This window comes from Pimephales promelas, chromosome 21, assembly GCF_988280905.1.
Source record: "Pimephales promelas chromosome 21, fPimPro1.hap1.1, whole genome shotgun sequence".
NCBI lineage: Eukaryota > Metazoa > Chordata > Actinopteri > Cypriniformes > Leuciscidae > Pimephales > Pimephales promelas.
This window is the reverse complement of record NC_142789.1, coordinates 29848440-29872356: the sequence shown is the minus strand read 5'-3', so window position 1 is coordinate 29872356 and position 23917 is coordinate 29848440. Positions and strand designations below refer to the sequence as shown.

The following is a 23917-nucleotide window of genomic DNA, read 5'->3' as shown; positions in this document are numbered from 1 at the left end:
CGGAGAGATGAGAAAATGTACCAATATTATGAAGCTGCAGACTCGGAGCCTGCATCTACAGTCCCCCACCGAGAGTCCCGCATTCTCAGACCCCTCGTTTTTCGAACACAGCGCCTCCTGCTGTTCAAAAGGTCGAATAACACCTACACACAGAGTACAGCGTACGATTATCCAAATGCAATTAAAAACAATAGGATGCAATATTACAGTCTCCAAATAAATTATCCAATAAATATTTGCGTTCCCTATGTGCAGAAAAAAACTAATTGTTACTGATGGAAGGGATACAATTACAGATTGAACTATCTTCAGAAAAATAGTATGTGATATTATATTGTTTTTTTAAAATATTTTTTTATTCAAATTCCAATTTTTCTTTCAGTTCAACCTTTAATGGTCTAATTAACATTACGATGCTAAGATTACAAAATCTGTTTTTTGATATTTTGAATGCGAAGCAAAACAAATCAGAATAGACAAAACACCAGTAAAATAAACAATTCCTACTTTATTTAAGATAATGATCACCTAAACATCATCTTGCTGTAAAGAAAAAAGGAAGGAAAAAATGTGTTCGTGACTTTACTTTTCGTCTTCAATTGCATTAAAAAACTCATTTATAAGTCGCTTTGCATAATCCTAAAATGATGTTGCTGCCTACAACATAGGACGATAGCACATGTCTTATGATGTTTCAAAGCTAAATTATAAACGTTAGCTATCTAAATATTTTCGGGGGAAAAGGGCGAAAAAACATAGCCTACATTAACGGCTCAAATCTTGTTACAAACTAACTTTACAAATATTCAATGGACTATTCATATGTTGTATCGATGAGCTAAATTAGTTTTATTAAAAAAATGAATCAAACGAGTAGGCTAGATTCGCTAAATAAAATTGAAGATAGCCTACTCACGTTTATGTTTATCCGATACAATTTGATAGGAGGCGCTGTCTCGAAAAACGAGGGGTCTGAGAATGCGGGACTCTGGGTGCAGGGGGACTGTAGATGCAGGTCTCCGAGTCTGCAGCTTCATACTACTCAAATGTACATTTTTCGGTGAACTGTCCCTTTAAGAGTTTGAAGCGTTTTTTTGACAGGTGTCAGTTTTCAGTTGATGCTGATGCTGCAGATTGGCGCGGGAGGGGCGATGCCTCGTGACGTCACGGGGGAGAGCCGAGCCTCAGCCGAGGAGGAGAGATGAGAGAACAGGGGAAGACCGGAGGAGCGCGATAAAAGCAGAGAAATGACTGCGCCAGAAAGGACGTTAAACAGCAGCCTCAACATGATTCGCCGTTCCGTCTGCTCTTTGCACACCAGTAATGCATGAAGAGCATCCCGGATAAAGGTAATATGTCCTTGTGCCAATTTCTTTGCCTCTCACAAAGAACAAACGAGTGGAGGAGTCGATTGTATAATCTTTACCTTATTTATTTGGATTAGTGCACCACCGAAGTGCAAGTGCGGCTCTCCAAACATTATTAGCCTATTAAACATTTCTATTAGTCGAACTCGAAGATCACGTGCTCTTTTTATTCACGCCGGGTGCGTTTCTCAGAAGGCTGCCGTTATGCGTTTTGCTTCCTCAGCTATGAAGAGACCACATGTGCACTGCGCATCTTCACACTCTGGGTCTGCGCATTGGTTGCAGTGCGTCGTGTGCACGAGGGAAGTGCCATATATCTATCATTCATCATCACAATACTTGATGCACAAACCCACTGTTGTGATGCTTTCCGCCATGACTTTATGTAATTGTGCTGTTTTATCTTGTCCTACCTCAATGTCACCATGACCTAAGAGGGCTCTGTGCATCTGAGAGCGGTGATGGATTGCTCTGCTTTTTTTCCCCTTGCAGTGTGAGCAGAATGTCATCTCCTGGAATGGGCACCTCGAGCGACCCCCTGTTGTCCAGTCCCGTGGGGGGGAAGTTCGGGACCGCCCAGGATGGCACGTGGAGACCCACTCTGTCCAAGACGTCCAGCTTCCCAGCGTCCACCACACGGCACCTCAGTCACAGAGCCAATAACTTCCAGAGGCACCCGAAGCGGCGGAAACTGATCAGGCCGTCTCCTCCGCCGCCGCCGAACACCCCGTGTCCCCTGGAGCAGCTGGACCTCAGCGAACTGCCCCCGAGACGCACTTTCCCCGAGCTTCTCTTCAACGGATCCATCTTGTTTGGTATCGAGTTCAGCTACGCGATGGAAACGGCGTATGTTACTCCTGTGTTGCTTCAGATGGGGCTGCCCGACCAGTTCTACAGTCTTGTGTGGTTCATCAGTCCAATCTTAGGTTAGTAGACATTAATCATCAGCTTTCAGTACGAATATGTTAGCCTTGATGTTATGAATAAGATTTGTGAATTAATCAGAATAGAGAATATTCTACTACTTTGTTCACAAATCAGACTCAAAAATCTGTACTTTTCTCCTGAACGATGCCAAGTTTTACCTTTAGAAGAACACATGGATTACTTTGTAAAAGCATTCACTTTCATTATATAGAAAAGAATGAGCTGGATATGCTGAATAGGAAATATATATTTAACATGCAACTATTGCAGTTGCAGCCGCCATTTAGTGTTATCTATATATTATTATAGTATTTATTAATATTTATTTATTTTTATAAATGTTTTTTTTTTCTTTTGTCATTTTTATAATTTTTTAAAAATAATTAAATTACCTTTAATTTAGTTTTTGTTTAATTTAGTTTTTGTGCTTTAACTTAAAAAAAATGATTTCAGCTTCGGTAAATATTTCAGTTAGTATGCAAAGGCAACATTTCACATATTGCATTTAGCTTTAATATAAATCTTTGTCATTTCAATACTTATATTTTTATTTCTGCTTCAGTAAATATTTATTTCAGTTAGTTTGCCGAGGCAACATTTCTTTTCCGGTTTTCATGTAATATTTATATTGCAAAATAAATATTTAACTATAGCCCGACCGATAAAGGATTTTGAAGGCCGATACGATACAAATATTTTTGGGTTTTAAAATCCGATATCCCGATATATCGGACGATATTTTATTTATTTATTTATTGTCATGCTTATTTGAGTTCAGAGAACTGATGGGGATGTTCTTTTAATTGTTATTAAAGCAATGACCAACTCAACGAGTGTTGCCGACAGGAACGGTGTAGAGCGCCCTCTGGTGGACAAACTATACAACTCCAACACTCATGACATGGTTCAAGCGTGTTTTGTCCGTTTTTATTTTATTTTCGAAATATTAATTTATCGGCCATTATAACCGCCGATACCGATACTTTGGAAAAGGCCTGATATCGGCCGATAATATCGGTCTACCGATATATCGGTCTGGCTCTATATTTAACATACATTTTTTTTAACATAAAACATGGAAATTTGTACCCGCACCACTATTCGAACCAGGGTTTTGGGTGCGCAGACAGGGACGTTAAAGCCAGTCTCTAGTGTCAGACAGTCGCTAGTGCACTTCTTGAGCTCAGGGGAGTGAGGTTTATCTGCACAGCTCTCCGTTTCACTCGTTTGGGGCAGTTGTGGCCTAATGCTTATTCTCAGTACCAGGAAACGACAGATCTGCCCTTGAGCAAGACACCTAACCTCCAGCTCTTATTAACTGGCCTCTGTTACATATAGCAAAACCAGTTTTTTGATTCTTTTATGATTTTCAGGATTCCTACTGCAACCCATTCTTGGAGCATGGAGTGACCGATGTACGTCTCGCTTTGGCCGCAGGAGACCTTTTATTTTTGCCCTGGCGATAGGTAAGCAGTACTGAATTTAGCTATTGCAAACTTCACTAATTGCTCAAATCAAGCATCTATTTCTCTCTTTTTCTGTCACATTTAATATGTGGCATCAAAACTGCAGTTTTTCTGTGAACTAATGCAAGAAGGTGGTCGTAATGTTGCTCTGTTGTTGTGTTTGTAGGGGCTCTGCTGGGTCTAACACTGGTGCTGAATGGAAGAGACATTGGATCAGCGCTGGCGGACACGACCCTGGATCACAAGTGGGGCATCGTGCTGACGGTGTGTGGTGTGGTTCTGATGGACTTCAGCGCGGACTCAGCCGACAACCCCAGTCATGCGTACATGATGGATGTGTGTAGCCCAGAGGACCAAGACCGAGGCCTAAATATACATGCTCTTCTGGCAGGTTAGAGGAATACTTTTAGATTAATTATGGTTATTCGTTTTTTCTCTTTTTCTCAAGCCAATATATTTAGTCATATATATACTACTATAGTATTTATTAATATTTTGAATTGGCTTTTATTTTTATATTTACATTTGTATTAGTTTTTTATTAGTTTAAGTCCTAGTAATTGTATTATGTGCTTGTCATTTTTAACAAAGTTGTATATGCCCTGTGGCCTTTTATTATTATTTATTTATTTGGGCTCATTTGACTATGTTTTCATTTACCTATAAAAATAGAGTTCTCTCAGACTCATTGACATTTTAATTGACCATATTTAAACCAATTCCTTGAAAATAAGTGTTATTTTAGTATCATTTATACTATAGTATTTAATATCGTGAGTTATTTTTTATTTTTATAATGTTTATTTTAGTCAAGTCATGTGCTTTTGTCATTTTTATAAGTTTTGTTTAGTTTTAGTTTTATTTAGTTTATTTTATTTAACACTTATTTCTACGGAAGATGATTAGGGCAAGCAATAATAAAAAAATAAAACCATCTGGAGATTAAAGTCATTATAATGCGAGATTAAGCTCGTTAAATTTTGAGAAAAAAAGTCGAAATACAATACTGAGAATAAACGCATTAAATATCGAGAAATAAAGTCGTCATGTTTCGAGAAAAAAGTCGAAATACAATCTTGAGAATAAACTCATTAAATTTCGAGAATAAAGTCATTGTGTTTTGAGAAAAGAATTCGTTAAATTTCAAGAAAAAAGTTGAAATACAATCTTGAGAATAAACTCAATAAATATCGAGAATAAGTTTTTGTGAAAAAACTTGTTAAATTTCGAGTAAAAAGTCTAAATAGAATCTTGAGAATAAACTCATTAAATATCAAGAGTAAAGTCGTGTTTTGAGAAAAAACTTGTTAAATTTCGAGTAAAAAGTCTAAATAGAATCTTGAGAATAAACTCATTAAATATCAAGAGTAAAGTCGTTGTGTTTTGAGAAAAAAATCGTTAAATTTCTAGAAAAAAGTCGAAATACAATCTTGAGAATAAACTCATTAAATTTCGAGAATAAAGTCATTGTGTTTTGAGAAAAGAATTCGTTAAATTTCAAGAAAAAAGTTGAAATACAATCTTGAGAATAAACTCAATAAATATCGAGAGTAAAGTCGTGTTTTGAGAAAAAACTTGTTAAATTTCGAGTAAAAAGTCTAAATAGAATCTTGAGAATAAACTCATTAAATATCAAGAGTAAAGTCGTGTTTTGAGAAAAAACTTGTTAAATTTCGAGTAAAAAGTCTAAATAGAATCTTGAGAATAAACTCATTAAATATCAAGAGTAAAGTCGTTGTGTTTTGAGAAAAAAATCGTTAAATTTCTAGAAAAAAGTCGAAATACAATCTTGAGAATAAACTTATTAAATATTAAGAGTAAAGTCGTTGTGTTTCGAGAAAAAAATCGTTAAATTCCGAGAAAAAAGTCGAAATACAATCTTGAGAATAAACTCATTAAATTTGAAAATAAAGTCGTGTTTCAAGAAAAAACTCGTTAAATTTTGAGAAAAAATTTAGAAATGCAATCTTGAGAATAAACTCATTAAATATCGAGAATAAAGTCGTTGTGTTTCGAGAAAAAACTCGTTAAATTTCGAGAAAAAAGTTGAAATACAATCGAAATGTTACGTTTTTTTTTTCTCGATAACACGACTTTATTCTCGATATTTAATGAGTTTATTCTCAAGATTGTATTTCGACAATTTTCTCGAAATTTAACGAGTTTTTTCTCGAAACACAACGACTTTATTCTGACATCATTCTCTATATTTAAGGAGTTTATTCTCAAGATTGTATTTCGACTTTTTTCTCGAAATTTAACAATTTTTTTCTCGAAACACAACGACTTTATTCTGACTTTATTCTCTACATTTAATGAGTTTATTCTCAAGATTGTATTTCGACAATTTTCTCGAAATTTAACGAGTTTTTTCTCGAAACACAACGACTTTATTCTGACTTCATTCTCTATATTTAAGGAGTTTATTCTCAAGATTGTATTTCGACTTTTTTCTCGAAATTTAACGAGTTTAATCTCGCATTTTACTATGATGGTTTTATTATTGCATGGCCCTAATCCTCTTCCGTATATTTCAGTTAGTGAAGGCAATGTTTTTTATTTTTAGTTTTTCACATTTCCATTACACAAAACGATATACACAGTTTTAGTTTTATTTAACAATAACAACTATTGCACTTCTATTCTTTCCTTTAACTATTGCATGTTTCATTTACCCCAGGCCTTGGAGGCGGCTTTGGTTACATTGTGGGCGGCATTAACTGGGACAAGACTGAGTTCGGAAGGTCAATAGGTGGCCAGCTCCGGGTCATATACCTGTTCACCAGCATCACCCTCGCCGCCACCACGGCCATGACCCTCACCAGTATTCCTGAGCGAACTCTACCCAAGTCCCAGCCTCAAACCAGGAGCGGCCAAAACCTGAAGAGCCCCAACCTCCCTCTTCCGCCCTCCCCCCCGCCTCCCCCCGGGGCTGCTGTCGAGCAGGACGAAGAGGACGAGGAAGAAGCCCTGTATAACAGCCAGTTCTCCACTTACCGCCACCAGGATCCACTGGGTCGCTCGAGCAGCGCTAACGCACGTCTCTACGCAGGCCTCACCAGCCCCATCTCCCCTCTCAGTCCTCTGACACCCAAATACGGCAGCTTCATCAGTCGGGACAACTCGCTCACGGGCATTAATGAGTTCGCCTCCTCCTTAGGCACCTCCTACATAGACAGGGTATTGATTGAATGCTACACGGGACAGCAGACTCCAGAGCCACCGGGAGAAACGCCCCCTCCTCAAGGGCAGAGTGCAACACATGAAGTTTCACAGCCTAACGGAGAGTTGCAGGCGCTGCAAGCTAATGAGCAAAATCAAGCCATTGAACCCGCGGAGCCCAATGAGGCGTCGGGGTCACAGAGAGGCAGTTCCTCAGGGATACTGAAGCGTCCTCAGAGTCTGGCCTTAATAGAGGACCCGCTCATGACTCAAAGCGGCGGCTCGGACAACGGTCGTAGACGCACCGTCACTTTCAGTCAACAGGTCAGTGTGCACCGTAGGTTTGACGATGCATATTGAACTTTAGCGTGGTTTTTTTACCGTTATCTTTTCCCAAGGTGGCAAATATCCTGCTGAACGGGATGCGCTATGACAGTGACCTCAGTGGCAGCCATGAAGGAGCAGACTCTCAGATGTCAATCCTGCTGCTCTGTACCGCCATCTGCAGGATGCCTCCATGTTTACGAAGCCTGTGCACCAACCATTTCCTGGGTAATATAGGTTTTCAATCTCATTAGCCATACACAAAATATCATATATTTTATATGTGTTTTTTTATTTATAATTAGCACTGACATTAAGATTTAGATAACAGACTAAAGTGTTAGCACAGACCTACAGCTGATTACATTTCTTAATTATGGAATGATTAGCGAGGGGAATCGGCTGAATTTAACTTTGTAATTGTTACTTAAAACTATTAAAATCATATTTGATGTACAATAAAAGTTAATTGAAATAAAGTTGAAATTATATTTAAATATTTGATACATTAAAATAGTAGTATTATTTGATATAAAGCTGAAATAAAATTAAAATATATGATGAAAAACCTTTCAGTTGGATATAACAAAACGAGCAATTTTTCAAAGTCTAAGTTAAAGTAGCCAAACTACTAAAACTAAAACTGAAATAAAAATTAAATAAAAATATTTAAACAATAAAAAACTATAACTAAAAAGAGTAAAGACTAAAATTAAATTCAAATAAATGTGAATATAAAATATATATTTTTTATTTATTTAAAAAAAATTGTATAATATAAAATTATCAAGAAATACTATTATAGTGCATAAAGACTAAAAATAGATTCAAATAAATGTGAATATAAAATATATAGTTTTTTATTTAAAAAAATTGTATAATATAAAATTATCAAGAAATACTATTATAGTGCATAAAGACTAAAAATAGATTCAAATAAATGTGAATATAAAATATATAGTTTTTATTTATTTAAAAAAAATTGTATAATATAAAATTGTCAAGAAATACCATTATAGTGGATAAATAATGCTAGGGAATGGATCTGGGAGTGTTATACATTTATCATTTTAAAAACACAAAGGCCCCAGGATGCGCACAACTTTGTGAATAAAAAGTGATTTTAAAATGTGCATCTCCCATCATCAATTTGGACTAAAACATGCCCCTTTAGGTTGGCTGTCGTTCGAGGGGATGCTGCTCTTCTACACCGACTTCATGGGGGAGGTTGTGTTCGGCGGAGACCCAAAGGCTCACCACGATTCAGAGGAGTACAAGCGCTACAACTCTGGCGTCACCATGGGCTGCTGGGGGATGTGCATCTATGCATTCAGTGCTGCTTTTTATTCAGGTTGGGGAAAGTGAGCGTGATTCTGTACATCTTGAGCATGCGCAAAGACTAGTGTGTGTATTAGCATCTCTTTCTCTTGCAGCCATTCTGGAGAAGCTGGAGGAGCGCTTCTCGTTGCGTTCGCTGTATTTCTTTGCCTATCTGGCCTTTGGTTTGGGCACAGGACTGGCCACGCTCTCCACAAACCTGTACGTGCTGCTGTCTCTCTGCGTCACCTACGGAGTGCTCTTCTCTTCTCTCTGTACGCTGCCTTACTCTCTGCTGTGTGAATATTACCAGAGCCCGCAGGTGAGAGGAAGATCATCTGCGACACAGAGACACACTTTAATTCCATGTTTTAAAAACCACTCAAAGGCCTCGGGACAGTTGCATAAACGCTAAGAACTAGTCTGACCAACTAGTAATTAGCCAGGGCTAGGTCTTTTCAGTTTCAGATTAGACCAGTCTACCTTTTTATGTGTCTGATTTAAAAAAAGTTAGGTTTCAAGGTGATTTACGTCACTATATGGACACCACATGTACCGCCACATAAGAAAATAAAGACATGCTCTGGTAAATCATAGTTATGACGTAAAAAAAAAATTTAATTTGACATAAAAAGTCAAAATTATGACACAATTTCGACATAAAACAGTCAAAATTATGTGATGGAAAGTCAAACTTATCACTTTTGGACATGAAAAGTAAAAAATGACATACTAAATTAAAAATTACTTAAAAAAATTGTTATTAAAAGTCGAAAATTATGATTTAAAGTCAAAATTGTGACAAAAAGTATACAAACTAAATGTCACTACATAGTAATAACAGTATATATGAAGAGTTCAGATGCAAAAGCCTCTAAATGCCATTTGAAATTTTCTTCTTTAATGATGATTTTTATCAAACTTGTATATTTAAGTTCAGTAATTTCACTTAAATGACAATTAATAGGTAATCTTCATTGCCATTTAAGTGAAATTACTGAACTTAAATATACAAGCTTGATAAAAATGATCATTTTAGAAGAAAATTTCAAATGGCACTTAGAGGCTTTTGCATCTGAACTCTTCATATATTCATAATACAAGTAACTAACACTAAACCAAACCCTGAATCTAACAGTAAGTACATGTAGTTATTTAATTTAGTTTTTACTCGGTGTAACTACGTCACCTTAGAATAAAGTGTAACCAAAAGTCGAAGAACCTTGAAGGACAAATGATGACTAACTTGTAAGCAGGGCCGGCTCTAGGTTATTTGGTGCCCAAGGCGAGAGTGCCCTCAACCCCCCCCCCCCCCCCCCCTTGAAAAAAAAAATTCAGCATAAATCTGAAAATTCCTACACAGAAATGAAGGCCTAGTACTAGAGCATAAATGCAATGTATCATTAAAAAAAATTCATATGCAAGCTAATGTAGTTGAGGAATTGTGTGGTATATGGATACAAAAGTACTGTATATCTCCAAAAACACAGCATTACTGAATAGATGAGAAGTAAACATATATATATATATATATGAAGAGTTCAGATGCAAAAGCCTCTAAGTGCCATTTGAAATTTTCTTCTAGAATGATCATTTTTATCAAGCTTGCATATTTAAGTTCAGTAATTTCACTTAAATGGCAATGAAGATTACCTATTAATTGTTATTTAAGTGAAATTACTGAACTTAAATATACAAGTTTGATAAAAAATCATCATTAAAGAAGAAAATTTCAAATGGCATTTAGAGGCTTTTGCATCTGAACTCTTCATATATATATAATATTTGTATGATTAAAAATTTATATTTTTTGTACAATTACTCAATCAATTGTTGGGGTCGTATAGACCCCGAAGCCCAGAAGTGTAAAAAGGAAACGAAGACCATTTGAAGGTTAATATAACGCCGACGAACTAGCGCTGATGAAAGCCGACTGTGTTGTGTCGCCTCTCGTCCGCTCTCGTCGGGGTAAAAGCTGCACCTGAACACACCGAGAGAACTGACCGTCAGCTATAATGTGCGTTCTGCGCCTGCGTGCAATGAGCCAACTGTCTATTTCTGCAGATATATTATTCGTCAATCAAAAAGGAAAACCGACGCTGTCGGCCGGCTACAGATACCGTAAACAAAGCAGCGCGTGCCAACCATTTTGAATATACGCGGGCATCCCCTTGTCAACATGTCGAATCGGGCGAAACAAAGTCGACGAGGACTATTTTGAGCCGAAGGCACGGAACAGTGCGTATCACACGAGGAAACTAAAGCGCTAAAACCAGCTGTCAGATGTTTTCGCGCCACTCCCGGTTGCTGAGCAACGCGCGTGAGTTTGACAGCTGCCTGTCGGAGTCACTCAGTCGTTTTTTAGGATTGTATAATCTTGTAAAAGAAATGGACAAATACAAGCAGTGTGTAGACGATGCACAGTAAACGTGTACAGCGTGTACGCAGCTTTCATAATACGATACATACATTTAATTAACTTTTTTTTCAATTCTGCAATTTGCGCCCCGTCCAGCAGATGGCGCCCCAGGCGGCCGCCTGTCTCGCCTGTCGGCAAAGCCGGCCCTGCTTGTAAGGCTAGTCTAAGACGTTTATGCAACCGGCCGCTGGTTTCACAGGGATTAATTAGGTTTTAGTTCAATTAGGATATTAAGTAACTTTGATAAACATGCCTTAAAAAAGACATCACTGGTATATGCCAGTGCAAGTTAAAACAAGACTCGAGCCTTGTCGAGGTTTTATACAAATTTACAGCTCCTGGAAGAATTATTGTAAGTGCTTTAACACACATTTCTGCTGTTAAACCCTCTGAGGTCTTTTGCCCCATAGATCCATTGTAAGCACAATACAGAACATGCATTTTTTCTGTTTTCACTAATGGAGGGAATATCCGTGGTGATGGACTGCATGCCTTGAATCGATCTCCTCTAAATGTTTTCATCTGTTTGATTGTGACTTCAGTTGCGCTCGATCTCAGTCACGAATGTCCACATGTTGTTCTCGCAGTTCTGCGGCTCATCCGAGGACGGGACCAGGCGGGGTATGGGGGTGGACATCTCCCTGCTCAGCTGCCAGTACTTCCTGGCTCAAATCCTGGTTTCCGTGGCGATGGGCCCTCTGACATCACTGGTGGGCGGGGCCCAGGGAGTGATGTACTTTTCGAGTCTGATGTCATTTGTGGGGTGCCTGTACTCCTCACTGTGTGTGGTGTACCATCTGCCAGCACCCGAGGGTGAGCCTCCCCAGAGTGAGACGCAGCCACTCCTGGTGCACATATAGATCTGCTCGCTCACGCCGGGTCCAAAATTAACACGCCATCAGCACCACACCAGTTGCCAGCTGTCTTGATTCGCAAAGCAAAGAAATCACAGCAGTCCTCTAAATAAAAGATCAAGCGCTGTTGTGCATCTTCAATTGACTGTAGGCTAAAAGTGGAAAACGTATCATCAGATGTTTATAGGAAGCCAAAGGTGTTTTCATTGACAGTGCACTATAGACAAAAATACAAATTTAACCAAAACAAACTAACAGAACCATTCTGGTTTTTGTAAGGATTTTCAAATATGACTCAAATATGTAAGGATCATCTTTTTTATATATGAAGAGTTCAGATGCAAAAGCCTCTAAGTGCCATTTGAAATTTTCTTCTAGAATGATGATTTTTATCAAGCTTGTATATTTAAGTTCAGTAATTTCACTTAAATGGCAATGGTAATTACCTATTAATTGTTATTTAAGTGAAATTACTGAACTTATATATACAAGCTTGATAAAAATCATCATTAAAGAAGAAAATTTCAAATGGCATTTAGAGGCTTTTGCATCTGAACTCTTCATATATTATTGCAAATAATATACATACATCAGGGTCCTTAAGTCTGGGACCACATTGAAGTTTTTGTTGTTGTTTTTTTCCACGCATACAAATAAAGAGAAAGTTTTAGGATTTATATATATATATATAGTTCAAAATAAATAAATATAACGTAGAATAACTATTGTTGAATATTACTAATTTCTAGGTGTAAATAAATGAGGTAATTTTATTATAGTAAATTATGCCATTTTCAAATCACTCTGAAAAAACACGATCATCTGGTTTTGTTTCAAATCATATGGAAGCCCATTACCGCCACATACGAACATAAAGACATGCTCTGGTAAATCATAGTTATGACATAAAAAAGTGAATGATGACATAAAAAGTCCAAATTATGACAAAATTTCGACATAAAAAGTCCAAATTATGACAAAATTTCGACAAAAAACAGTCAAAAGTATGACTTCATAAGTCATTAAGATTAAAAAAATAACAATTGACAAGATTAAAAGTCAAAATTATGACTTAAAAAAAACAAATTATTACATTTCAAAATTTCGACTTTACATCTCATTATTATGATTTAGCAAAGCATGATTTTTCTTCTCATGTGGCATAAAAAACAAATAAATATAACGTAGAATAACTATTATTGAATATCTAATTGAATATTCGAATTTCTAGGTGTAAATAAATGAGGTAATTTTGTTACAGTAAATTATGCCATTTTCAAATCATTCTGAAAAGTCAAAATTATGTGATGAAAAGTCAAAATTATAACTTTAAAAGCTGAAATTAGGACATGAAAAGTAAAAAATGACATACAAAATTAAAAATAATTACAAAAATTACAAAATTGACAGTCAAAATTGTGACATGGTTAAAAGTCGAAATTATGATTTAAAGTCAAAATTGTGACAAAAAGTAAAAAAAATAAAAATACTGAGTCGAAATTGTGACTTTAAAAAAAAAAAATCTAGTGTTGCTGTCATGCAAATAGACAAACCAAAGTTTACTAAACATCACTCAAATTTAGCTAATTGTTTTAAATGAGAAAAGAACGTAAAAAATAAAGCAGACTTTCGGACCCACTGTTGTGTATACATCAACAGCCGTTGGCAAACATGGTAAAAAGTTAATTTTGGACCCCGTCCGTGGACACGAACGAGCGGCTCAGACTCTGCGCTTGCTTCAGACACGCCTTCCTCACGTCACGCCGTGCTGGAGATGTGAGAGAGGGAAAAAGAGCGTTTTTGACTATGCATCTCACTCAGATCTCTTAACGCAAGCATGTGACTGCATGAGTAGTGTGTGTGTATGAGAGAGTGTGTTTGTGAACGTGTCATCTGGCATATACATGTCAATGTTTTGTTTTTTTACTGTCGACTCCTCACAGAGGAGGAAGCCAAACCTGTTTATAGCTCTTTATATTGTTAAAGCTCATTGCTTGTAATAAAAATTAAACCCCTCTCACATGTCCAAAGCAAATGTATCCAGAGGTTTGTTTGCATGTAAAGCCGCATCGATGCCTTACATTAGGCCTCTGTTTCAAACTGTAAAACAGAGAATGTGTGTGTCTATTGGTTCTTCGGTTTGCTTACACTGTTTTAAAGTCATCTGAATACTAGCTACCTACTACACGTGTTCTGAGTAGCAATATTCCTCTCGCATGTTTGCCATACTGTAACACGGCTCGTAGCTTGACGCTCCAATGACATATTTATAAGACAAACATAAATGACCTATTTATGGTTCCATGTCATGGAACGCACGCTGTGGTCTGGCATCACGTGATCGCTGTAATGACCGTCGTTCTTGTCGTTATCAGGCAGAGCGGACGTTGAGGCCGAGGCGTGAGTGATCGGAAACAGGCCCTGTGCGGAAGAACAAGACAAATGTATTGTTTGGTGACGACAACAAATCCGGACTCTCCACCAGAGCGCTCGGAGATGTGCGCATGTATTGCCAAGCATCTTTTTATGTTTTTTTTTCTGTTTTGCTTTGCAATACATGCGACACTTTTTTAAAAAAAACAAAAAACTCATGTTCACCAGGTAGCAAGCCAATCAAGAAGCGACGAATAAAGAACTGAACAAGACATTTTTTGCCTAATCTACACAAGCATGTACAGATATGGCTTTGACTTCCACTTGATGTAAATAAGTGGCACTGTACAGGTAAATGAGAATTAAACAGCTCTCACAGGAGGACGATTTTGTGCTGCAGATGTGGTTTCTAGTAAAAACATGTTCAAGATTTTAACCAGCAGGGGGCGCAGTAGGATCAACCCGGCTTTCACCAAAGAAAATCCTAGTCTGCATTGTGTGAGAGAAGCTACTTTTAGATTTTAGCAAGAGTGCATTTCACCAGCGGTTAAGAGTCAAATACTCGGTGCATGTTCAATCTCGTTTTTAAAGGAGTAGTTCACTTTTAAAAAAAACTTTTGCTGATAATTTACTCGCCCCCATGTCATCCAAGATGTCCACATCTTTCTTTCTTCAGTCGAAAAGAAATTAAGGTTTTTGATGAAAACATTCCAGGATTTTTCTCCATATAATGGACTTCAATGGGGTCCAAATGAGAGTTTCAGTGCAGCTTCAAACGACACCAGACGATGAATAAGGGTCTTACCAAGGACCCTTCGAGTCATGACTCAAAAAAAAGGTTTGTTCATTTTGATGAACGAGTTCAAACAAACGCTCATCACAGAACAGAGCAAGGCGACCATTTGAGCTTATAAAACGTATTTATTTTTTAAATGAGCGATCGTTTTGCTAGATAAGACCCTTATTCATCGTCTGGTGTCGTTTAAAGCTGCACTGAAACTCTCATTTGGACCCCATTGAAGTCCATTATATGTAGAAAATCCTGGAATGTTTTCATCAAAAACCTTAATTTCTTTTCGACTGAAGAAAGAAAGACATGGACATCTTGGATGACATGGGGGCGAGTAAATTATCAGCAAAAGTTTTTTTTAAAAGTGAACTACTCCTTTAAATTGTTTCGCAACGCTAAAAAAGACCCGAGAGGCACTCGTTTTTTTTTTTAAAAAGACAAGACTTGTTTTTTTTTTTATTTATAATCCTGAACCAAACTATACAAAGCAGTGGTCAAAAAGCAACCAAAACACAATAATAAAAAAAGGTTTCGCTTGAAGGACTGAAAGAACACCAGTACCAGCATACAGTTCTGTTATAGATTGTTTTCATTCTGCACTTCCCATATAAAACACAATGATAAAACAAAAAACCCCCAAAACTGTACATAAGGATAGAAAGATATAATCCTTTTAAATGCATATGGAACAAAAGACCTTCAAGATTTAAAAAGGGGTTAATTAACATGTTAGAGGCCGTTCAGAAAAAGGGGGCGGACGGGCGATGCGTTGACTAAGGAGACCCTCTCGTTCATGTGAGCCATCTGTTATGTTAACTGATCTGCTAAAGCGAGGGATTAACTTCTAGCAGCACAACCAGGTTAAACATTGTCTATTAGCCCCTGCTTAAAACTCATCTTTGGTCTTTAGTGGATCAGAAAAATGTCACCCATGAAAAATGACATGAACCTCAGGCTTTCAGTTGCTTGCGTGTACATCCGCTGGTCAAATAACAGAGTAGAATGTGTGCTTGTTAAACGTGCGCTAAAATAAACTGTCCGTCGTTTCTTTTTTTGATACAGGTTTCTAATGTTGGTCCTACACCAATAAATAAGGTCTTACAAAAGGGGACAGGGTCATGATGATGTTATGGGCCTCAGTGCAATAAAAAAAAAAAGAAAAGAAAAGATCTTGTAGCGGCAAAGGAATGTCTGTGAAATATACAGAAAAGCACAAACTCTACTAGGTCGAACTGACCATACAGACAGAGCTACTGAAGGGCAGCGAGAACTTTAAGCTTTGACTTCAGCCTCTGTGGAGTCGCCGTTCTCCTCTGTCTTCTGTTTCTTTGTTTCCACTGCCTCCTGGAAAAGCAGAAAAGCGAAGATTAGACGTGCTGGATCAGCATGAGGGTTTGTGTCCACGTGTGGATTGAAACTCAAACCCACCTCCTCTTCTGCTGGACGTTTCACGGGATGTTCGTCTGCCTCTTTCTCAGCACCGTTCTCTTCCTCCTCCTCCTCTCCTGCTGTTGACAACCCAAAACGTGTGTCATTAATCAGTTTTTGCACTAGTACATTCAGTAATAGTGAAAAAAAAAAGAGTCAAACTCACCCTCCTCATCATCCCCACCCTCTTCGTCCTCAGGGGTTTCCTCTTCTTTATGTGAAGCACCATTAGTAGTCTACAGAGAGAAAACACCGTGAGTGAAACCGATACCAAGTTTGTTATGTCACCAGATGACTTATGAATAAAGTCAACGATTAAGTATCATTACGATAAGTTTGTGGGAAGGTCAGTTAAGTAAATAACCAGCCTCAAAGCTGTTTTCTCATGAGATGCAACCCTAAACAAAGAGCAGCATGATGAACGAGGGGGAGGGGGCCCTTCAACACCTGCGCGGCGAGCGGGTGCTGGGGGACAAAAGCCACAAGGCCTGCTGGGAAATACTCAACGCTTACTGTTCCATTTCCATTGGCAGGTGCGTCTTCGCTGCCGTTTTCCTTCGCAGCCTCCGCCGCCTCTTCAACCACCTCCTTCTTTTCTTTCAGGTCCTGAAATAACGCAGAAGTTTATCGGTTAATAAACATACATAAACAATGCAGCGTGTGCTTATTTCACATTGATAGCATTGGTGTTTTTTTATGGTAGTAAAGGGTAAAGTTTGTTTCCGTGAGGTACTTCCCCACCCACACACACACAGATGAGGCACAGACCACACACACCAGCTGGATGACTGCCTGTTAAAATACATTAAATGGCAAACCAACACGAGGGTCATGAAAACCACCTTTGGCTTTAAATACACTTTTAGAAACTATGCCATCTTTCTTTTTATGATTTACCTTTCATTTAGCACATTGTAGTTATTGAAACTCAACGTGAACTACTGAAAGTGGGAAAAATAAAAGATTTTTTTTCCACCGCGTTATTTCTCTGAAAAAAAAAAACATCACAATAGATCTATTATACTAAGACAAACAGTTTAAGTTCATGCCTTCTTGAATTAAATCTATTGTTTGGACACACATGTCGAGGTCATTTGAGGTTATTTCGCGCCGTCTTGCCCCATCGCCCCCTTTATTCCACGGTAGGGGACGTGCACGCGCATGCGCGCACACGCGCCGAGCTCGAAACAAAAGGAGGCAGAGCGCGCGCCAAGACAACGTGCTCGAAAGACTGGGGGCGGGAGGCGCGAGCGTTTTACAGCACGCGGCGGCAAAATTCCCGCCTATTCGCGCGGCATAGATCAAGAACCTTGACTTTGCATACACACACAATTTTCAAAGAACGGGGGAAAAAAAATCTGGCAGATGGTTCACCAATTCACCCCCACACCCCCCGAAACCCCATACTTAACGTTAATTGGATATGATTACATATGGGAATATATGTCGAAATTTTCCCTCAGAGGTTTGCCTTATGTTGTACGTTACGACTTATTCTTGAAAACGTTGGTAGTGGTTCTTCTTTTAACCGTTAACGACGTTAATTCAAACACGACTCCGCGCGAAACACGAATAAACGGAAAATATTATGCTAATATTCGAATTATAACGCGAATATTCTATCATTTTCTCACTAAGAATTCATAAAAACACTATATTTTTGCCTTTTCTCAGTTGTAATATCGACACAAACCCACTTTTCTCAAATATATAGTTTAAAAGGTAACTTACCTTTGCGGTGACCTCGGTGGTGGTGGTGGTGGTCGTGTCAACAGCGGTATCAGCCATGGTGGTTTATAGAGATGTTTTAAAGAAAAAAAGCGTTAAAAGTGGTGGGATGAGGTAGGAGACGGTCGGACGTGAGGAGGAAGAGTGAATCAAAACTGCCAGAACCTGAGAACTGAAAGGCGAGTCGAGTGCAGCGGCAACATCACTGACATCTGATTGGACAGAAGCGTAGCTACGTAAATCCTTTCTTCGATCTGATTGGAGAAGCCACTGTCAATTGTTTCATAAAGTCCCGCCCCTTACTTCGTACTTCTTGTAATGCGCCCGTCTTGTCTTATTGGTGGAATATTTAATTTTACCCTTTACCCGGTCTTTTAAAAATACTGTTTTAAGTGTCGAAATTGACTTTTTATTATTATTAGCCTACAACGTATCAAACATTAAACAGATAGAAACGACAGAACAGATCTACAGGACCTACAGGAATGAAATTACTTAAAATCTTCTTGTAAAGGTTCACAAAAAAATAATAATAAAATAAATAAAAATAAGAGAGAGAGAGAGAGAGAGAGAGAAAGGTAAGTATAGGCTACTCTATATAGGCTGCATTTGCATTTAAATAAATACAACCCCCCCCCCCTCCCCAAATGAACAACAAATGTAGTTGTACATTTATAGTAACAGATTATATCTTTTAACTGAAAGGATGAGTGTCAAAGAGGTCAGGATCAATTTAAGCCATTCTGGTGACGTCAATCTATATTTCTGGCACCAGTTGTTTTGGTTCCTTATTTTAGGGGCCCATTCTCTATAAAAAATAGTGCAAATAGTTAATGCAGTTAGTAAACTTAATTTAAGTTAATTAACCATTTTCTTCTGTAAATTTTTAAGTTATATTTTGTGTTGTTTTGTTGCCCATTCTCTTTGCAAATCTTTTTTTTTTCTATTTTCCTTGACCTTTCTTTCGACGTCATCTCTTGATAGTTGTTTTGTGTGGCTGGAACCTGCCTTCAAGCTTGCATAGATGAATTCAAGCTTCTTTGGGGGCTTTGTTTACAGCCACAGTTTCATTAGCATGTTGTATTCAGAGGCCATTGTGTCCCAGATGGAGACACACCAGGCAGCTGTTTCATTCATAATGAGAAGTCACACTAAGATGCTATAACATGACTATTCCACACCATCAAACATCTCAGCATAGATAACCAACTGATTTATTGCCTAACAGATAAGCCACACAGTCATCTTGCTTCTCCGTTTCAGGAGAAGTACCTGTTGCACAAGGAACAGTTTTCGGTTGTGGTTCAATGTTCCCCTTTCAAGGGGTCAAACGAGTCAAACCCTGCCTCACATCTGCAATTCCTCAAAAGGAGTAAGCATACTGAACTAGAAATCATATTTTTCTCTTTCTTCAGACAATTTAAGTTGAAAATGTCCATATCGAGAGCAGAACTTTTATCAGGGGTTTCTTTTGAACACAGAGATAAAGACCCCCCTCCCCATTTGAATCTCATCAGATCTGCCGTACCGTAACAAAGCCCACTTGGTGGTCACAGATGGTGTGGGCCTATGGTGTGCTGTGTGAGGGGTCAGCATGTAGTCTTTGTTTTATCAGATGGAGTATGCACTAGACCACTGATTTAAACCTCAGCTTTGGCTCCAATGTAAATGAGAGACTATAGCTTCATTCAGGCTAGTTAAGTTTTGCAAAAGTAAACTTTGTGATTTTACTACATCAAAGCATGTAAAAAGAACACAAAGTATACTGCTTTTCAATGAAAATTATAATATTTTGCTGATATATAACATTTTCAAAATACTTCTCATTTATTTTGACCTTTGTTGAATACTTATTTTCATGTTGGGTGCAAATCTTCTGAGTCCGATTGAATACATTTAGGACTTTTCGTTATGTTATCCCAGCCCGTTCTCATCCCAAGGCGTCATATACTGATGCTTTTGACAATGCATACATCCAACACACACGGCACCCTTTAGCCTCAATATGAGACGCATATACATATATAGGCCAGAAGGCGCCTCCTAGTGGTCTAACCCTAAACCTACCCCAGACCTAAACCTAAGCGTGGTAAATCATTGGCCAATTTTTTGAACGATGACAAGCCGAAATGAAATAGGAGTAACGAGGCTATTTTTAAAATGTAAGGAGTAGAAAGTTCAGATAATTGCATGAAAATGTAAGGAGTAGAAGTATAAAAGTCGGCTGAAAAATAATGACTCAAGTAAAGTATAGATACCCAAAATTTCTACTTAAGTAATGTAACAAAGTATTTGTACTTTGTTACTTGACACCTCTGAAATTGACGCTAAAGGTTGCCATGTGCGTTGGATGTCTACGCATTGTCAAAAGCGTCACTATATGACGCCATAAGATGAGAATGCATTGGTTATCCCATTCAAACTAAAATAAAAGATCTTGGTGCAAGCAAAGCAAAGTTGATCCTGGAACAACATTCCTGTCCAAAAAATGTAGTCCTAACTTTAACGCTACCTATAACTTATCTCTAAAACAGAGAGAAATGATGGTGAATAACACTGATGTAGCAGCAGTATATACCTAAAATTGACATAAACTTGTCCCTCAAATCTGATTGGTTGATTGGAATGTTGTTCCAGGTTGCACTCGGTGAATTTAACAAGTAGAAACAAAAAAAAAAATAAAAAATAATAAAAATAAATGTACATCTGCATCCCAAGCACTAATCCCAGATCATAATCCCATCTGCATGCATAGATGAAATAAACATGTTTAGAATAACAGCAATACGTCTCAGAGCGTTAATCCTGTCAAAACACTGCTAAAAGTCTTCACATTGAAAGGTAGATGTAATTAGCCCCAGAGATAAAAGTGTTACATGCATTTTTAATCTGAGAAGGTTTTAAGGGCTTGTGCTTGGATTGATTTGGATTTTTGGCAGTTTGTCAGAGTGGGCGGAGACTCTTAAAATGGGCAGAAAATTAATTAAATCTCATAAAGGCCTCGTTTGCATTTGGACGTCAACACGCTGGAACACATGCACATAGAGGCTCTTTCATTGGGGAAATGAAGACCATATGTAGCACACACCGAAACAGCCGTCTGCTGCTGTGTCTGCCGTCGTACAAATCCAGACAAGTAACAGACGATTTTCCTTTTTAAGAAAACACTTCTTGCCCAAGCATTACTCATTCCCTAACTGGAAAATGGGAGCAATCGGAGAGGAGAGAGTCTTTGTTAGGTCATTTCCTGTAGTTTTTTTCCCTCTTCTAGAATACCCACAGCCTGCCCACGAGCTAGATTTGTTTCCATGGATACTGGAACTATTCCAATGATTGCCTGCTGGTTTTTAGTGCGCGCTTTGATGAAGGAAAGCCTCGGAATAACCAGAGATGGGAAGAAGAAGAAAAGGGCCAACATGTTCCTCTAATCCTCACATTTTCTTTCATGCAGTGTGAATGGCTACTTTCTTTCTTTCTTTCTTTCTTTCTTTCTTTCTTTCTTTCTTTCTTTCTTTCTTTCTTTCTTTCTTTCTTTCTTTCTTTCTTTCTTTCTTTCTTTCTTTCTTTCTTTCTTTCTTTCTTTCTTTCTTTTTTTCTTAATCAAAAAAATCAACACAATTTAGTATCTTAAAGCATGTTTCTCATATTGTGCACATGTCATTCCAAAAATAAATAAATAAATAAATAAATAAATAAAATGCTCCGCCTCTGAAATGACTTTCCTTTAGATGACGTCACAAACCTCTCTTACGTCTCAACCGCTCTGAACGCTTCTAGCATTGCCCACTTTTCACAATACAATTGATTCCAGATTAATAAAATCAAGTCCTGCATGGCTACATTTATGTATTTGAATATCCCCAAAGCTGCTCCTTAAAGGCACAGTAAACAAATTCTGAGAAATGCCGTTGACTGCGGATCAAGCCGAGCACCAAAACACTCTCAGCCAATCAGTATTAAAGGGCGCGTATACATTAATGAGGGGGGAGGGGCCTGTGCTGCATGGCGTGAATTTGGGGGCGAGGCTATCAGCCCTATTGCACATTGAAAAAATATTGTTGGTTTAACTTAAAAAAGTAAGTAACCTGGGTTGCCTTAAAATTTTAAGTTGATTGAACTGGAAAAAGTGAGTTAATGCAATGAAGTAGATTAATTTAACCATCAGAAACTCAAAATAATAAGTTATCTCAACTAAATAAATTATTTTAAAGTTGATTTGACAAAAGAAAATATGTTGTGATAACAAATCTTGAAAATATTTTTTACAGTGTGGGTACCATGTGTGTTTTGGTGATTTTAAAGATCAGAAATCGCCTACTGCACGTTTAAATACCGGCTTTTGTAAGCAAATTATCCAGTTTTATGACAGTTGCACATTCACACTCTAAAAAATGCTGGGTTGTTTTAACACAATTTTGGGTCAAATATAGACGAATTCGAACATTGGGTTAAAAAAATATAATTTGATAATTTAAAAATGTATCCCAATGGCCATTTTTTTAGAGTGTCCACAGTAACCTCAGAAACCCCCATTTGTCTGTGGTTCCTGTCTTTAAACGCTGAGTTCATGACTTCCCCTTTAGGTCAGTGAGGGAGGGAAGTAATTTGCAGATGCACCTGAATTTTCTAGACAAAAGGCTGTAACCTGACCCTCGGAATTTCAGGGCTTCTGGGATGTTTGAGGGGGGGTTTGTCAAAGATCAGGGGTCAGGATTAGGGTAGAAAAGGTCACCGTAATTGGAAGAATCCAAGGGAGGGCTCGGTGTTCCAACTGTGCGCTTTTGTCTTGAACACTCTAATGCTTTCTCATGCCTGTGTGTGTGTACCTGATGAAAATCAGCAAAGCCCAGAGGACCAAAAGAGCATTATGGTCAGTTTTGCATTTGAACAACACAAAACAATGCATTTGAACATTGATAAGTTTGTTGGAAAAAAAACGTTGTGAACTCTTAGCACACACTGTATGAATCAAATAAATCAATTACAATCATTTAACCTGCACATTTGTCCAGTGAATGTTCTCGTTCAGGCTCTGTGTGCACAGTAAAACTCCAGGGTCAGTCCTTTGTGTCCTCAGGCTTTCTATCAGGGCATGATGCTGTGGAATGTGGCCAATTTGCCCCCCGTCCTGAATAGTGGCACTCAATGAGGCATGCTGGGTACTCCAGTAAGTGTGTCCACTGGTCTGGCAGTTAACATAACAAAGACTACAAGATGTAGATGAATGAATTACAGAGCAAGGGCAGTTAAGGTAATGTTTATTTGTGTGTGTGTGTGTGTGTGTGTGTGTGCACATTTTATTGCCTGATAAAATCATAGTCTGAAAAGGATACTTCACCTCTGGAAAGATGAATGTGTATTTAAAATGGGTCATTTATGTAGAAGAAATGTGAAATTATTTTTGAATTTGGAGCTTTCTAGAGTGAGAAAAGCCAGAAAATGTAATTTGGCTTATGTGGATGAAAGACAACATCTCCCAGAATGCACTTGCTTCACTGCCCTAGGTGGTCACGCAAAAGAGTGCAGTAGTTACTAGTGAGTCTCGGTGATGAGTCTGCCCGGGATTGGGCTTTTGCGTTCAACAGTCGCCATTCATTACACTCTAAAAAATGCTGGGTCGTTTCAACCCAAATTTGGGTCAAATATTGACAAACCCAAATGTTGGGTTAAAAAATGCAATAAAAAAATGTACAGCTGGAAGTGAAAGTTGCAGTTGGGTTAAAATGAAATTACATTTTTAACCCAACATTTGGGTTAAAAAA

General features: G+C 37.9%; 2 protein-coding genes across 4 annotated transcripts; one reads left to right on the top strand and one right to left on the bottom strand.

Moving 5' to 3' along the window:
• The first annotated feature begins 1135 nt into the window (after nt 1–1135).
• On the top strand, nt 1136–14594 carry slc45a1 (solute carrier family 45 member 1). 2 transcript variants are annotated; one of them, XM_039673570.2, is made up of 10 exons: nt 1137–1349; nt 1860–2293; nt 3668–3760; nt 3927–4151; nt 6441–7246; nt 7321–7474; nt 8421–8597; nt 8680–8885; nt 11570–11795; nt 14212–14594. In XM_039673570.2, exons 2-10 carry the CDS (start codon nt 1870–1872, stop codon nt 14238–14240), a joined length of 2340 nt encoding a protein of 779 aa, XP_039529504.2. In that variant the 5' UTR covers nt 1137–1349; nt 1860–1869; the 3' UTR covers nt 14241–14594. The 2 variants fall into 2 exon arrangements, with proteins under 2 accessions (XP_039529503.2, XP_039529504.2); XM_039673569.2 differs by having other exon boundaries at nt 1136–1349; nt 11570–14594.
• An 848-nt stretch (nt 14595–15442) lies between these two features.
• On the bottom strand, nt 15443–18347 carry LOC120480426 (uncharacterized). 2 transcript variants are annotated; one of them, XM_039673567.2, is made up of 5 exons: nt 18159–18347; nt 16941–17033; nt 16594–16663; nt 16428–16507; nt 15443–16343 (listed from the first exon to the last, which is right to left on the bottom strand). In XM_039673567.2, the coding sequence occupies exons 1-5, from the start codon at nt 18213–18215 to the stop codon at nt 16272–16274; spliced, it is 372 nt and encodes a 123-aa protein (XP_039529501.2). In that variant the 5' UTR covers nt 18216–18347; the 3' UTR covers nt 15443–16271. The 2 variants fall into 2 exon arrangements, with proteins under 2 accessions (XP_039529501.2, XP_039529502.2); XM_039673568.2 differs by having other exon boundaries at nt 16428–16504; nt 18159–18326.
• Between the last annotated feature and the right edge of the window lie 5570 nt (nt 18348–23917).

Bases quoted from the DNA above. Each gene is read 5' to 3' on its own strand.
- LOC120480426 (XM_039673567.2), bottom strand. From the start codon at position 18,215: ATGGCTGATACCGCTGTTGACACGACCACCACCACCACCACCGAGGTC. The intron at 16,664-16,940 runs GTAAGCGTTGAG...TTCTCTCTGTAG, and splicing joins CTGCCAATGGAAATGGAACA to ACTACTAATGGTGCTTCACA. The intron at 16,344-16,427 runs GTGGGTTTGAGT...CTGCTTTTCCAG, and splicing joins AACGTCCAGCAGAAGAGGAG to GAGGCAGTGGAAACAAAGAA.
- slc45a1 (XM_039673569.2), top strand. From the start codon at position 1,870: ATGTCATCTCCTGGAATGGGCACCTCGAGCGACCCCCTGTTGTCCAGT. The intron at 3,761-3,926 runs GTAAGCAGTACT...TTGTGTTTGTAG, and splicing joins TATTTTTGCCCTGGCGATAG to GGGCTCTGCTGGGTCTAACA. The intron at 8,598-8,679 runs GTTGGGGAAAGT...TTTCTCTTGCAG, and splicing joins CAGTGCTGCTTTTTATTCAG to CCATTCTGGAGAAGCTGGAG.